A 16,574-nucleotide genomic window follows, 5' to 3' on the forward strand; every position below is an offset into this window, starting at 1 on the left:
AGGAACTGAGAGACCTCAGCAGACACCCATACATTTAGGAGTTCAACGGATGATCTCTTGCACACTGCGCTCTCTCCAGGGCTGCAAGGGGAACTCCTTGGATGAAGGCTTGCAGCAGTAATGCCTGAATGTGACAGGCAACTAAACAAAAGGCTCTGAAGGTCTCCAGCTCAGCAGAGCCCTATGGATTCTGTCTCGCTTTTAGGAAGAGAGAGACTTACATAGGATTAACTCTGGCCTTGCACAGACCAATGGCACCACCTAGTGGTTCTCACCCTCCAATATTCCAATTCTCATATTTTCTCAGTTTCAAGCAAATTTCTGTTGCTGTTCATTGAGATGGGCTCCTCCTATACCAGTGGCTGCAGCTATCAGTCATGTCCGCACACGCAGACCCACATCGCCCAGTATGCTGCCTGCTCGGCACTCTGTGCCTCTGCAGAGAAGCAGAATTCAGCCAGAAAACAAGAGCAGCACCAGACTGGCTCAAAATCTAGCCTCGTGGGAATAGGCCAGGGTGCACTGCGTAGCACACGGACTGCACCCACCAGTGAACCAGGCAGCAGTGGACAGAGCCTTGTTTCTTCAAATACCGCCTGCCTTGTTGCACCGCCAGCCAATCGCAAAATTAAAAATCCACCTCTTACCTTTCGGCATCGAGGGTTGGGGCAGCTGAACCGCTTCACATCCTTGTCCAGCAGAGCTGGGAAGCTGCAGAAGGGACACCTGTGGGCCAAGGAAGAGTGGAGTTGAGGGTTTTGTACTAACATCTCGCTCAAAGGTCTGCTGCCAGTCTCCCTCACTCTCCTGATCTTCTGTTTCCTTTCCTGCAGAACTTCGAAGGAGAGTAGACCACACACACCTTTTACCACAAGGCAGACATGGGATCAACCTGGTTTTCCACAGGGCTGCAGCACGGAGCCAGGACTGTGTGTGCATGCGATCCTAAGCTAGCATCTGCTGCTGGTGAGCAATGTGTGAATTGGCCAAAGGCGGCTGGGAACCTCAGAATGGCCCAGGAGGCTCAGACCAAAGGAGCTAGACTCACCTGACTAACTCATCCGCACAGGCAGCAGCCACCTCCTCCTCTGCTTTCCGCTCGTAGTATTTACACAGAATGTTTTCAGGAAGGACTTTCTCCAGTTCACTGGTTGGAAATGAGCACGTACAACTCCCTTCCATGCAGCTGAGCTCCGACTAGACACCGGAGAAAGACAGAGAAAGGCTAAGATTACAGTAAGTTCAGCGCTGTTTAATTGTCAGTCATTTATACAGCACCATTCCAACATGCAGAGCTGCTTTGCAACATTTAGGATATAGAACGGGGACAGGCGGCTATTTTGCAATCATTTTCTTATGGGAGGCTGCACATGCATCACGGTGGAACTTTCTGCTAAGCTACAACAAAATGTTTTCATCCTCCAAGCGTCATCATCAGCCGGAGGATGTCACCCAGCCAGGACTGTCCAACTCACACCAACACAAGACACCTGACCAAAAAAAGTAGCAGCAGTTGAAACAGCTCGCAATGAACGATGCCATGTGGACAGAGCTGAAAACCAGGAGTGGGATGAGACAAGAGTAAACCGGCAGTTTATGACATGAAGGAAGACAAAATCAGAAGGCCTGAAAATCTCAACCGTTTCATGCAACCAGGAGATCTCTTTCCTTACCTTGCCAGAGCCAAAGACTGCTTCCTGAGCATACTTGATTAGGCACTCCTTGCAAAACAAATGTCCATCGGCGCACTGAGTCAGCTCCTCAAACGCAAAGTCCCCGTAGCAACAGCAACACACGATCATCTGGCCATTCTGCAAGTCAATGCCTCAAGGTTAATTCCCACTTCCAAGCCATCAATGATGGCCGTCCTGCACACGAAGGCCACTTTTCCATAATATGATCCTGCATGGAAAACCCTGCAGGCCAGGCAAATGGCTTGGGTCTTGATGGGGAGAAGGGAGGGAGGCCACGCAAGTGGGCCCACCTCCAGGCTGCACTGCTCACTCGCCCCCTGCATGGAAGTGCATCACGGAAAAGCACTTTGCACTTGGTGGTATGAGAAACATACCAATGGCTTCAAAACAATAGCTCAGGCACTATTTTGCACCACAGATGCTTCTAGGAGAAAGCCGCACGCAGGCTTTATACATCAGGTATGAAATTTGATCAGATCAAGGAGCTCTGTGCAGCAAAACAAGGTTAAGAAAATTACAACCTCACAGCTGACTGACGTAAGAATAGCTTGCTGGGTCAGACCAGTGGCTTATGCAGTCCAGTATCCTGTTCTCACAGTGTAAAACTCAAGCAGTCAGATTCAGCAGATTTCCTCCACTGAAAATCAAATTGTAGCACATAGCACTATCGTTACACAGAAAGCCGACTGACATGTATTCCAGATGCCAAACATCAGTTTCACACAGGCATCTGTACCACCTGAGGGCCCCACACTCCTCAACCTGGCACCTTCCATGTGTGGAACTACAGTTTCTATGTGATCTAGAAGATCTGGAGAGAATCTCACTGGGGAAAGCCCCTCTAAGGCATATCTGATTGCATGAGCAGCTTCCATTAGCATGTGCCCACTCAGCTGCCTTGATCGGTGGGTGTGGCACTTCTCAGGGGCCACGTAATCCCCATTCTGCCTTTGTAAGAAGTCCATCACTTAAGAGTGGCAGTGCCTAGACTTTGGAACTCCCTGCCTATTGAGATCAAGCAGGCCCCTTCCCCACACTCCTTTGGGCGCCTAATAAAAACATTCCTCTTTAGACAAGCCTGCCCAGATGCTTAGAAAGTTGAGGCAATTTTATTCTGTTTTAGTATTTTAACTTTTGTATGTTTTAAAATAGAGTTGCAATTTTTTCTTCATCTTACTGTTTTGTATTTGCAAACCGCTTTGAGGTTGTTGGATTGTTGTGTGTGTGTGTGTGTTTTTTTGGGGGGGGGGGGTTGCAATCAAGCCATGAATAAATTCTATGGAATAAAATAAATAAATAGGACTAAAATTAACAGTACAAGTCTGGCATGGCATTTCTCTCTGTGTCTCTGTGTGTAACGGAGCTACTTACTTTTTGATACTGCTCCTCGTTCACCTGCAGGGCGAGCAGAAAATCTGCATGCTGGCAAGAGAAAAGGGAAACACACTTAGGGCTATGAACACAGAACCTCCAGAATGGATGAGCCGCTCACCATTTTCTAATGCGATGGGACAATCACCACTACTGAACCTTCTCACTATTGAACCTTCTCAAGCGGTGTGATGAGACTATTAAGGATGGCTCCGTGTCAGACACAGCCAAGGTAATTCCCAGGTGTATTCTCATGAGCATTTAAAGAGGGTTGTCCACACCTTGTGGCTTTTGTGTTAGGTGACCCTCCTGGCACCCACGGAGCACATTTAGCAAGCTTGCTTGCTAGATGAAGCATGGGGCCACCACAACATGTTCTTTGTTAGATTTACAAAGCTGTCCACCAATAAACTCCTCCTGGGCAGCTTACAACAAAATATTTAAGAAGCAACTCAATAATTTTAAAAAATAAGACAACAAGGAGAAGCTTCTTTGCATACAGGCAGCATAAAATAGTTTTGTAGCTTGGATTCCAAAAAGCTAGAGTGAACAGGAAGGTATTCCCCTGGCACTGGAAAGCTCCTAAAGAAGCCCCTCTGGGGAGGAGATTCCTTAGCTAAGGTGCCACTACCAAAAAGGCCCTCTCTCCATGGCAGCCACCCACCCAACTTGGTAGGAGCACCTGGACCAGGGCCTCTGAAGAGGATCTTAAGGTTCAGGGAGGCATATGCAAAAGGTGGAGATATTTCAGGCAGCCCAAGCTATTGAGGGCTTGGAGGTTAAATCCACCATTTTAAAAAATTGGGCCCAGGTCCAGTTGGAAGCACAACCAGGGCGTAACTCAAAAGCCCAGTCCAGTAAACTTGCAGCTCTGTTTCAAACCTACTACAGTGTCCGGGTTAGTTTTAAAGGCAGCCCTACATACAACACATTGCAGCAGTCTAAGTGGGAAATTGCCAGAGCATGGTTAACTGTAGCTGTACTATTTCCATACAAGTAAGGCTGCAGCAGATGTTATTAACAGAAACTGATAAAAGATGCTTTAAATCAGGCATCCGCAAACTTGGCCCTCCAGATTTTTTGGGACTACAACTCCCATCATCCCTAGCTAACAGGACCAGTGGTCAGGGATGGTGGGAATTGTAGTCCCAAATCATATGGAGGACTGAATTTGGGGATGCCTGCTTTAAATTACAGAAGCTATATAGCTTTGAATGAAAATGTTGAACCTGAAAGCACTTACCATACTTCAAACCTAATCCTTCACGGGGAGAGCAGCCCTCTCCAGGACAGACTGAATACCATTCACCCACGTGGATGAACAGCCCACCCACAGCACCTCTGTCTTGTCTGGACTGAGCCCCATCCAGGCCATTGCCATGCCCAAATCCCCAGGCCAAATATTAGTGGTTGGTGCCCAAGAACTCGTCTTAGCATTGTTTCTTAAACCTGGGTCCCCAGCTTTTGTCAGACTACAACTCCCATCATCCCTAGCTAGCAGGACCAGTGGTCAGGGATGACGGGAGTTGTAGTCTAACAAACAGCTGGGGGTCCAAATTTGAGAAACACTGTTTGGTGTCTTGGCCCCGAGTCCCTTGCACGGGACACCCTGCTCACCTCTGCCATTTCCTTGATCTTCTGCTCGTAGAACTCCTGCTCCAGCTGCACGGCTGGCAGGAGAGCGCAGGGGTCGTAGCTCCTGTAGTGCCTCCTCTTGTTCTCCAAGAAGAACATGCGCTTCTCTATTTTCATGTCGCCTGAAGTGCCATTGGAAAGACCGAACAAAGAAACAAATGGCCCTCAATGAAATGAATGTATTGCCAAGAATGTTGTTCTTATTTCAAGCATTACAAATAATGGATAAAATGGACTGTTTCAAGAAGTGGCAGAAAGATATATCTAAATTTGTCTGGCAGGGCAAGAAGCCCAGAATTAAATTTAAGATATTAACGGATTCAAAAGAAAGAGGGGGGTTTGCCCTGCCAGACTTTAAATTGTATTATGAAGCGGCAGCTTTCTGCTGGCTAAAAGATTGGCTGCTTCTTGAAAACACAGACATTTTGGACTTGGAAGGTTTTAACAATATTTTTGGGTGGCATGCATATTTGTGGTATGACAAGGTTAAAGCACATAAAAGTTTTAAAAACCATATTGTCAGAAAAGCACTATTAAATGTTTGGGTCAGATATAAAGATTTGCTGGAAAATAAAACCCCAAGGTGGTTGTCGCCAATGGAAGCAAAGGCAGTTAAAAAGTTAAACATGGAACCGAAGTGGCCAAGGTATTGGGAAATCTTGGAAAAGGAAGGGGATAAATGGAGATTGCAGAGTTTTGAAAAATTAAAAGGGAAGGTGAGAGATTGGCTGCATTATCATCAAATAAATGAAGTGTTTAAATTGGATAGTAAAATTGGCTTCCAGGTGGAAAAATCAAAATTAGAGACCGAACTGTTAGAATCCAGTACTAAGAATTTGTCAAAAATGTATAATTTGCTGCTGAAATGGAATACACAAGATGAAACGGTTAAATCAGCTATGATTAAATGGGCTCAGGACATTGGTCATAATATTTTGTTTGCTGATTGGGAAAAGTTGTGGACCACCGGGATGAAGTTTACGGCATGTAATGCCTTAAGAGAAAATATTATGAAAATGATATATAGGTGGTACATAACCCCAGTCAAGCTTGCAAAGATTTACCATTTGCCTGACAATAAATGTTGGAAATGTAAAGAAAAGGAAGGTACATTTTTTCACCTTTGGTGGACGTGCCCGAAGATTAAGGCATTCTGGGAAATGATCTATAATGAACTTAAAAAGGTATTTAAATATACTTTCCCCAAGAAACCAGAGGCCTTTCTCTTGGGTATTGTCGGCCAGGGGGTGTTAAAGACAGATATAACTTTCTTTATGTATGCTACAACAGCAGCAAGAATACTCATTGCAAAGTACTGGAAGACACAAGATCTACCCACTCTGGAAGAATGGCAGATGAAGGTGATGGACTACATGGGTTTGGCAGAAATGACGAGCAGAATCCGAAACCAGGGAAGAGAAGCAGCGGAAGAAGAATGGAAAAAGTTCAAGGATTATCTAAAGAAATATTATGAAATTAATGACAGTTAGAATGATGTTGGACTAAAGTAAATGGTTACTATTAGTAATGGTTAAGACAAGGAGAATAAGGATGATTAGCTTAAATTTATAGTAAAATAAGGGAAGATTTGCTGAGCAATTGATTAGAATTTGGAATACAGAAATGGGAGGCATGAGGAAGTCGAAGAAGAAAGGTCAAAGAAATTAGGATATGAAATGGTACTTGTTTTCTTTTTGTTTGTTTGTTTATGTTCTGTTTTTGTCTCTTGTTTGTTTATGTATGTTTTGTTTGTATGATTACAAAAATTGTTTAATAAAAATATTAAAAAAAAAAAAAAACAAATGGCCCTCAATGAGGAGGAAACAGGAGAGCAAGGAGAGCAACCCACGAGAAGAGGGCCCTCTGCAATGCACCATCCCCTTACAAACCAACCCTCATCGGTTTCTTATCCTATCCCCTCCGACTAAACTCCAGCAGGGCGTGGGAAATGGTCGTGGCCTGACAACACAGGGTTGCAACGTGCTGCTGACATTACCAGAATTCACAGTTGCCCAGGAATCTTCCAACAACTGTGCCCCAGCTCCATAAAAATATTTTTTGGTTAAAAAAAAAATACAACACCTCAACAACTTTGCCTCAGCCAACGAAGATGCAACTGTGGCTCATCCCAACCCCCTTCCCTCCCTGTGACTGGGGAAAATGGGGCTGCCCCAGGCAGAGGAGCAAAGGCACAGGATCACAGAGAGGAGCAGGAGGAGAGGCACCATGGAAGCAGCACCCCACTCTTGCCATTACCACGTCACAATCCAGCCACCCTCAAGGTGAACGGCTGCAGTTAAGAGGTTTCCATGACACCAATGGAGCCATGAACTAGGCTGCCAGCCATGCTCTTTTCAGGCAGTTGATTGGTGTGATCACTGAACCCAATAATGTGAAAAGCAGAGGAAATAAGCTCCTGGGGACTTAATTCTGCAACCCACTCAGGGGAAGTTCACAGGGATGGGGCACACTTTGCCTTTTCTGACTTGCAAGGAATTTCAGATGCGCCTTTTCATGGAAAGGACCTGTCCCTGAATTCTGGGTGCACTGGCACCTCCCAATCCTCCATGTGCAGCTTAAAATCTGCCTCCAAGCACAATTCACAGAGCACAGCCTACCTGAAGGACTGCTGTCCTCTGAATGGAGGCAATCATCAGAGACTGTGAGCAGATATCATGTACCAGAGGCCCTCATCACTGAAACGTCAGTGGCTGGCTACCAGGGACAGGGCCTTCTCTGTTGTGGCACCTGGACTGTGGAATGCTCTCCCAAGCACATGTACCTGGCACTATCTCTAAAGCATCAGGTAAGGACTATTTTACATAGCAAAGCTTTTGCTGAGTTGACAGCTTCTGGGTGCTCTACTGCTGCTGTTTGTATGTCTTTCTTTAAGTCTTGTCTATTCATATGCCTTTTTTTATTGTTTCACAGGGAATACAACGCAGAAAACAAAAATCCCCCAACAATCATATCTGCAGTGATGAATCCCTCCCTCCCTCCCTTCCTTCCCCAACAACATGATCATCTCCACAAAGAAAAATGATTTAGTCATCTGAAAGTTCTTTTCAACGTTGCACCTGGCAGGCAAAAGCCACGTTCCTTTGTTACAGCAAATGAAATAAACCCAACCAAATTACATAAGTGTGCTCATTACGTCTGCCGTGAGGTTTTCCCTTTTGTGAGATGGCTTGAGCATCAGCCGAGGCGGAGGGATAAAGGCCATCCCTTTGCAAAAGAACAGAGACACATTCCCAGCACTCAGTGCTCCTGTTTCATGGGAGCTGGCGGGCTGCAGAAAGGGGCAGGGGGCTGACAGGCCTGCCAAGACGGGAGGCTCCCTGGGTGAAGGAGCAGGAAGAGGCGGCAGCAGCAGCAGCAAGGAGAAATCGTAGTCAAATGGAGCCAACCTGAACACAGTAGACAGAGCTGCCTCCTGGTCTCCTGCCTCTCCCTCCCTCCCTCCCTCTCGTTGTCCCCAGAGTGGGTGTGCATGAGCACAACCAGATTCCTCTCCCAGCCATCTTGGTGCTGCTGCTCATTTCTTCCCACACACCTTTACTTTTGACACACAGTAATTGCAGCAAGAAGCACCTTGAATGGAGCCTGGGCGGCCACTGAGAGCCAGCACAGACCCTGCTCAAACAGCAGCTACCAACCTTGCTCAAATTTGAAGTCTATGTAGGAATACTGGTTCATTTCTTTCCTCCTTTTCCGCTTCCCGCTGGTTTCAGGAGACAGTTCTTGCCATTTTTTGATGGCATCCGAAAAGGCCTGAAGGAAAAGGCAGCGAGTCAAGATGGATACACAAATATGCAGGTAGAACGATGATGGTGGTGGTGGCGGTTGTTACTACTAATAATAATAATAATAATGCCTTGGTGCGGGCTTGACTTCTTATCAGGCTGTACATCTCCCTTCCAACACTGAGTCAAGTGAATTGTTGTAGCGGTTTGGGGTGGGGGGAAAGAGAGAGAAGAAACGAAGGGAAGGAACCTTTCGTGTGATTGCATAGTGTCCCTTGAGCTCATGCAGCGCCCACTTGATGTCCTGGCTACTCAACATTTTGAAGTCGGCCATGAGGAGATCAGCCGCTTGGATAAAGCAGCGCTGATCAAGTGGTTCAAGTTTGGAGAAGTCAAAGTAGTCCACTTTAGGCACCTAAGAAAGAAAAGGGGAAACAGGGAGGGAGGGAGGGGAAAGAGTCAGCGCACACTCGTCTGGCCTTGGAAGTTTACCGTGATTATTATTCAAGCCTCACTCCACTTTTCCTCCAGCAAGCTCAAGATTCTCCCCAACCCACATTTATTCTCAAAACAACCTTGCAACGGAGGTGAGGTTAAAAGGTAGTGAACTGGGCATTTTCTATTCTTGACCTATAAGCCCTTCAGATCCAAGGCTGACAGTGGATGAGTATGCCAATAATCTGCACTTGCTACCTTCCAATGAAATGATCTCAGAGAAAGGGAATTGTGGTCTAGAAAAGGCAACCGGAGAGGAAGAAGTAGAAAGCTCTTGAGCCATAAGACTCCTGCCCCTATAACCTATCCTCATAATATATATCCAGATAAGCTCCAACAGGCTAGAAGGGAAGATTCATTATATTGGCCCAAATGCAGGGACTGGAAGATATATGTCCAGGTTAGAGGCCCAAAACTCCTACCCTGCCAGCAATCTGGTTCTGGGCCAGAGGAGCAAGAGCAGCAGTTGCAGACCTTAGAAGACTCCCGAGGCGACTTTGGAAGGGACGGCGTACAGAACAATTCCTGCCACTCCCCAGAGGAGGGAGAGAAGTGTGGGGCTGGTAGGTGACTCCGTACTGAGGGGGACAGAGGCAGGAGTGAGGAGGTAACAGGATGTCATGGGAGGTGTGCTGTCTTCCAGGTGCAAAGATTCACGATGTGACAAAGAAGTTGCCAAGCCTTATAAAGCCCACTGACCACAGTCCCTTCCTTCTGATTCACGTGGGTACACGATACGGCCACACACAGCCTTCAACATACAGTGGTACCTCTGGTTACGTACTTAATTCATTCCGGAGGTCCGTTCTTAACCTGAAACTGTTCTTAACTTGAAGCACCACTTTAGCTAATGGGGCCTCTTGCTGCCACCATGCCGCTGGAGCACGATTTCTGTTCTGAAGCAAAGTTCTTAACCGAGGTACTATTTCTGGGTTAGCGGAGTCTGTAACCTGAAGCGTATGTAACCTGAGGCGTATGTAACCCGAGGTACCACTGTATAGAAAGGGACTATGAGACTCTGGGCAGGAAGCTGAAGAGGCTTGGGGCACAGGTGGTTTTTTCATCCCTCCTTCCTGTTGAAAGCCGTGGCCCGGAAGAGAGAGGAAAGTATTGGAAGTACAGCACTGGCTGCACAGGTGGTGCCGTCAGGAGGGGTTAGGCTTCTTAGACCATGGTCTCCGCTCCCTTGAGGAAGGACTTCTGGCAAGAGACGGGTTGCGCCTCACAGCAGCTGGCAAGAATGTGTGTGCTAAGAGTTCAACCTTTTAACCTCTGGCCCTTCCCAGAAGTCCCTTGAGCCCTGCCCAACGTACATCAATAGCCTCCTTGCAGGAACTTCATAATTTCTGATTAACCTTACAACTTGCCACTTACCTTTGTCTCATCTGGGCTGGAGAGGAGGCTGCTATTTGGATTTAAAACCACTCTGCCTTCCTTCTTTGGATAATCTGGATTTTCCAGAAGAAAATTACAAAGTCTGCAAAAGCAAGAGGAGACCATTGCTTGGCCAGGGCTGTCAACTGACTTGGCACAGCTTTTCCCAACACACTCGTGCTTCCTTCCCCAGCCTGACACCCTCCAGATGCTTTGGGCTACAGCTGCCACCATTCCTGGCTGTGCTGGCTCAGGGGGTTGGTGGGAGTTAGAATCCAACAACATCTAGACCAGGATGGGGAAAGCTGGCCCAGGGGGCTTGGCAGGCGGATATAGCCCACTCCATCCGCCCTCAGAACAGCAGCAGCAGCAAATGAAAGAAAGAGAGAGCTGGATGCAACAGGGCGCAGGCAAGAGTCAGACCAGGGGCAAGAAAGATCAAGCAGCAGCAGCAGAGGGAAAGGAACTCAAAAGGAGGCAAGCATTTTTATGTACTCAAAGAGTTTTTCCAAACGGCGAAGGAGTACCCAGGTGCACATCAGGAGAACAGCTTGCGAGTTTAAACCCATTCTCACAGATGTAAAACACAAAAGAGCCAATCCTGGCTTCCTCTACTGTCATGTCTAACTTGGCCCCGTGGTAGCCAAGAAGCTAAATAAGCCTGGAATACAGAGGAGGCTATCAAGAAGCAGGACCTGTTTTGCTGCTGAGTCTTTTCGCAAAAGATAGCAGAATAAGGATGGGATTGGCAAGGGGCCATGTGCCATGCTGACCCATAGAGCCTGGGTAGGCTGAGCCATAATGGTTGCTCCAGATCGTGACCAGTTAATAAGAGCAGGACACACCCACAAGTTTCTGGGTATCGCTACTAACTGGTTTGTAAGTGTGCTGCAAAAGCTTCCATACTTACATGTTTAAGTCACAGCAGTTTTTATTCTGTATTAGATCCTCAATGTACTCTCTGGTTGCATCTGGGAACCTTGCTTCCTGGATTGGGGGGGGGGGGAGAGACAAAACACACACATTTTGGTTGATAAGCAGTTCAAGAAAAGCTTCACCTTTATGGTGACAAGAGCTGGAAATAATATTTCCATGCAAACAGAGTGGCGGTTTTAGACTGAAATGTTCCCACTGTGTTACCTATACACCAGCAAAGGACACTCAGTTGTGGGAATATGCCAAGAAAGCAGCATTACTGTAAAAATGTAATTTATCAGAAACCTTTAGACTAGATGCAATGAAATGCTGAATAGATTATTATTATTATTATTATTATTATTATTATTATTATTTATTAAATTTGTATACCGCCCTTCACCCAAAGATCACAGGGTGGTTCACAACATAAAAGAACAAAATGAAAACATAAAATCCATGATAAAACAAAAGCAAAACAAACCTATAACCCTCCTCCCACAGATGTATTTAAAAAGCCATAGAACGTTAATCGGCCAAATGCCTCATTGAAGAGAAACCTTTTTGCCTGGCGCCTAAAAATATGCCATAAATGTTGTGCATGAAGATACAAATTTTAATTGATCCATTAGTTTAATGCATTAAAGGCCCAATTAGGCAGCTACATCATCAATTAGCCAAAAAAGAAGAAAGTACCAATCAACCAGAACCAGGAAGCAGCACCAGTTTCACTTCACAAAACTGATGTTTTTAAGTAAAAAAAAAAGTGTGTCGCAAGGAAACATCCTTCTTAAGGAGTCACTTTAGGAGTGCCCGCCCTCTGGTGCTGGGTTCATTCCCAACACCTCCCAGAGATCAGAGATGCTCTCCAACAACATCTGGAGGGGCCACAGACCCCCAACTCCTGGCCTACACTCTGGCAAAATGTGTTGCAACGCACAAGAGTTATTAATCCAGACTTTTAAATTTTTTTATTAATTAGTGTGCCTGCCCATGGGAGACCCCACTCTACCACTGTGTGAGGCTATGATTCTGTAAGCCAGAGGACGCAAAACCCTCTGCGCCACAAACAAGGACCTTGTGGCAAAAACTCAAAGGATTCGCTGAAGGAAGGAAGCTTGAACACTGCCCAATTGAGGCAAGATTTATACAAGATGTGGCCCACAAGGGCTTTCCATGTGCACCTGGTCACGCGCATTTGCTCACATCTGTTGCCCATCAGCTCAGCACACCAATCCCTGGCACACAATCAAGGGCAGCACATGGAAAGCTGACATGGGCAAGAGCTTTCCACATGAAAGATGTATCAGTTATGATACATTGGGCTAAAGATATAGGACACAATATACCAATAGATGCTTGGGGGAGACTATGGAAAGAAGGAATAAATTTTACTGCCTGCAGTGCTTTAAAAGAAAATATAATGAAAATGATGTACAGATGGTATATAACACTGGTAAAAATAACCAAAATGTATAAAACAAATAACAAATGTTGGAAATGTAAAGAAAAGGAGAGCACATTTTACCATATGTGGTGGGAATGTAAAAAAGTAAAAGATTTCTGGGAAATGGTTTATAATGAGATTTTAAAAATGTTGAAATATACATTTCCAAAAAAAACAGAAGCGCTTTTACTTGGAATGGTAGGTACAAAAATTCATAAGAATGATAAAAAATTGTTTTTATATGTGACCACTGCATCAGGAATACTATTAGCCCAACGATGGAAGCAGGAGGAAATGCCAACAAAAGAAGAGGGGCAAATGAAAGTGATAGACCATGCTGAGCTGGCGAGATTAACAGGGAAAATTCAAAACCAGCAGGACCAGATTTTCCTAAAGGGCTAGAAAAAATTATGTCGTATTTGAAAGACAATTGTAACTATTTAACATTGCTTGTAGGGTTATGTCAGGGAACTGCCATCTGAGACGCAGGAGGTGAAAGGGCTCACGGAGGGTGAGAGAGACCATTCAGCTGAGGAGGGAACCAGCAGGGGGAGAAGTGGAGTTCCAAGGGAAAGTGAGTCGGAGGGAGGGCTCAGAGACACTTCAAGCGAGAACAGTGGGGAGGTTTCAGGACCTCCTATAGGGACACCCACTCCTCGCCGGAAACTGTCACGCCGAGAGTCCAGAAGACGCGTTTCCGTTAAGGAGCTTTTATGCTGGAAGAAGTTCCATAAACGCCCACTGTCCGATTCAACGAGCGACTGATGGAGCCATGCTTAAGGAGCTCCGTCACAGACAGAGGTTTGTGGACTTAGCCAAACTCTGAGGGACTAGGATTTTACGCACAAGCAGCTCACCATCCCATCACAGCAATCGGACAGTCCCTGAAAGCAGCTTGTGCAGAGAGGCATCATGAGCAACCCAGCCGGAGCCGGGGGAGCAGGAGGAGCTGGAGAGGGTCCAAGCCTGGAAGAAAGGTACAGGGTGTTGGAAGTCCAGCTAGCGCTGCAAACGGCGAGGCTAGAGGAAAGGAGGGCGCAGGATGCAGAAAAGGCAAAAGGCGCTACACTAGCAAGAAAGATGCCAGGATTGGTGCAGAAGTTTGGGGGGGACCCCAGGAACTACCAAGCCTTTAGGACAGAGATGCAGTATGCTCTCGAACTGCAGTTTAACGACTTTCCCGACGAGGCATCGCGAGTGGCGTTTGTGATTGGCCATCTCGAAGGGGGGGCGAGAGACTGGGTTAGACCCCTGATGGCAGGGAATAGTGAAATGCTGAAGGACACGAGGAAGTTTTTTCGCGCCATGGATTTGATGTTTTCCAGCGAGATTGAACAGGGACTGGTGCGCAGACAATTGATGGCTTGCAAACAGGGTAGCCGATCGGTTCGTGAGTACTGGACTGAGTTTACAATGTTGATACATAAATTGGGGTGGGACCTATCGGCGGAACCCATTCAAATGCTCTTTGAAGAGGGGCTTTCTTCGGCGGTGAAAGACGAACTTTCCCGGGCGCCCAGGGCGGAGTCTATGGACCAGCTGACCAAATCAGCGCTGACCATTGGAGTGCGCCAGGAGGCAAGAGCCTTGGAGAAGCGGGAGGGGAAAGGAGAGCGTTGGAGGGATTTCCGCATTCCAGAGATTCCAGAGCCAAGTTTCCCGCCAGGAGAGCCGATGGAAGTTGGAACAGCGCGCGCGCGCGCAGTTTCAAATCCCAGTGAAGGGAGGAAGAAGGAGGGAAAGAGCGCCAAGAAATGTTATCTCTGCCAGCAGCCAGGTCACTTTGCCAGAGTCTGCCCGCAAAGAAAGGAATGGCAAGGGATGGCGGGAGCTGTTGGGGGGAAGGAGGAGGGAGTCCAGGAGCCAGTAAAAGCCAACGCCTGGCTGCCACCGTCAGGGCACTGCAGCCAGGCCAAGGAGCAGTAAAAGTGCCCACTCCGGAACCTCCAAGACCAGCCCTAGTAATAGAGGTGTTGCTAGAGCTGGCAAACGGATACCCACTAAAGACAAAGGCGCTGTTGGACTCAGGCAGCTCCTGTAATTTTATGAGTAAGGAGTTTGCAGCTGAACACCAGATACAGATACTCCCTTTAAGCAACCCCCTGCAGGTGACCACTATCGATGGGAGGGAGCTGTTGGGAGGAGAAGTTAGCCTACAGACCGTCCCAATGGTTATGAGGGTGGCCAGGCACACCGAAAGGATAGCGTTCAATGTGGCCACCCTGGGAGGGGCTCCCGTCATTTTGGGAATGAGCTGGCTAGCGTTGCATGACCCGCTAGTGGGCTGGCATCAAAGAGTGGTCTCCTTTGGGTCAGCACATTGCCTGGAACACTGCAGAGAAGGAAAGGTGCCAGAAGGGGCAAAAGCCTTTCTAGCAGGGACGGAAGTGGCGGACAAAGGGAAGGTGCCCAAACAATACGCTGACCTGAGCAAGGTCTTCAGCGAAAGGGAAGCAGATAAACTACCACCGCATAGAGACTTTGACTGCCAAATTAACCTGGTCCCTGGGGCCCAGCTCCCCGTGGGCAAGCTGTACGCCATGTCAGACAGGGAAATGCAGGAGTTAAGGGAGTTTATTGATAAAAACCTGAAGAGGGGCTTCATCAGAGAGTCCAGAGCGGTGGGGGGGAGCCCAGTGTTTTTTGTGGACAAAAAAAACACGGATAAACCCAGGCTTGTAGTGGACTACCGGCGGCTAAATGCCGTGTCAGAACCAGTGACCTTCCCCATGCCCAGGATTGATGACATTTTGACCAGGGTGAGGAAGGGAAAGATATTCACGAAACTGGACCTGAGAGGGGCATACAACCTGATACGAATAAGGAAAGGGGATGAATGGAAAACCACCATGTTCACCCCTTTGGGGGCTTTTGAATATTTAGTTATGCCATTCGGATTGCAATCAGGCTCCGCCTGTTTTCAATCGCTCATGAACCATGTCCTGGGACCTTTGCTCTACAAGAATTGCGTGGCCTTCCTCGATGACGTGCTGATATATTCAGAGAATGAGGAGCAGCATGTAAAGGATGTCAGGGAAGTGCTGAGCCAGCTGCAAGCAAACCAGCTGTGGGTGAAATTGGAGAAGTGTCAGTTTCACACCAAGGAGGTGGAATTCCTGGGGTACCGCTTATCTGACAAGGGATTAGCCATGGATCCAGGCAAGGTCCAGGCGGTGCTGGAATGGAAGACACCGAAAACGAAAAAGGATGTGCAAAGGTTCTTAGGGTTTGGGAACTTTTACCGTAAATTCATCAAGAACTTTGCCCACTTAACGGCTCCCATCACGGACTGTCTAAGCAGCAAGAAGAAATTCGTTTGGACGGCGGAGGCGGAGCAAGCATTTGAGGAATTGAAAAGGGCATTCGCTTCGGAAGAACAGCTCCTGCATGTGGATTTACAAAAACCCATGAGAGTGGAAACTGATGCCTCAGACCGGGCGGTGGGGGCGGTGCTGCTTCAGCCAGGGAGCAATAAGTCGGAATGGAGACCGTGTGCCTTCTTTTCGCGTAAGCTGAACAAATCCGAGAGGAACTACACCGTATATGACCGAGAACTACTCGCCATTCACGAAGCGTTCCGGAGATGGAGACATTTACTAATTGGCGCACAGCATAAGGTGCAAGTGTGTACGGACCACAAGAATTTGGAGTATTGGAGAACGGCACGAGTGCTCAACCAACGACAAGTGAGGTGGGCCCAGGAGTTCTCCAAATTCCATTTTGAAATCTGCTATGTGCCAGGTCCAGAAAACATCAGAGCGGACGCTCTCTCACGCAAACCTGAATATTTGGAGGGGGAGGGAGCGCCTGAAGAGAGACATATTATCCCAGAGGACCACTGGGTGTGTGGGGCGGCCTGGGTGGGGCAAAGAGAACTGGTAGAGGGAACGGTAAATGATG

General features: G+C 47.3%; 1 protein-coding gene across 1 annotated transcript in view; it reads right to left on the reverse strand.

Annotated features, from left to right (window-relative positions):
• RNF216 (ring finger protein 216) overlaps nucleotides 1–16,574 on the reverse strand; it is an 85,026-nt gene that overhangs the window by 50,370 nt on the left and 18,082 nt on the right. The window contains exons 5-13 of the mRNA XM_053366008.1: nucleotides 11,223–11,299; nucleotides 10,313–10,415; nucleotides 8,694–8,858; nucleotides 8,357–8,471; nucleotides 4,683–4,822; nucleotides 3,066–3,116; nucleotides 1,674–1,811; nucleotides 1,049–1,197; nucleotides 648–726 (exon numbers count right to left, since the gene is read on the reverse strand). Of these exons, the coding sequence (XP_053221983.1) occupies nucleotides 648–726; nucleotides 1,049–1,197; nucleotides 1,674–1,811; nucleotides 3,066–3,116; nucleotides 4,683–4,822; nucleotides 8,357–8,471; nucleotides 8,694–8,858; nucleotides 10,313–10,415; nucleotides 11,223–11,299 (1,017 nt within the window). The remainder of the gene's footprint in view (nucleotides 1–647; nucleotides 727–1,048; nucleotides 1,198–1,673; nucleotides 1,812–3,065; nucleotides 3,117–4,682; nucleotides 4,823–8,356; nucleotides 8,472–8,693; nucleotides 8,859–10,312; nucleotides 10,416–11,222; nucleotides 11,300–16,574) is intronic.

The sequence above is a fragment of the Podarcis raffonei genome, chromosome 14, assembly GCF_027172205.1.
Source record: "Podarcis raffonei isolate rPodRaf1 chromosome 14, rPodRaf1.pri, whole genome shotgun sequence".
NCBI lineage: Eukaryota > Metazoa > Chordata > Lepidosauria > Squamata > Lacertidae > Podarcis > Podarcis raffonei.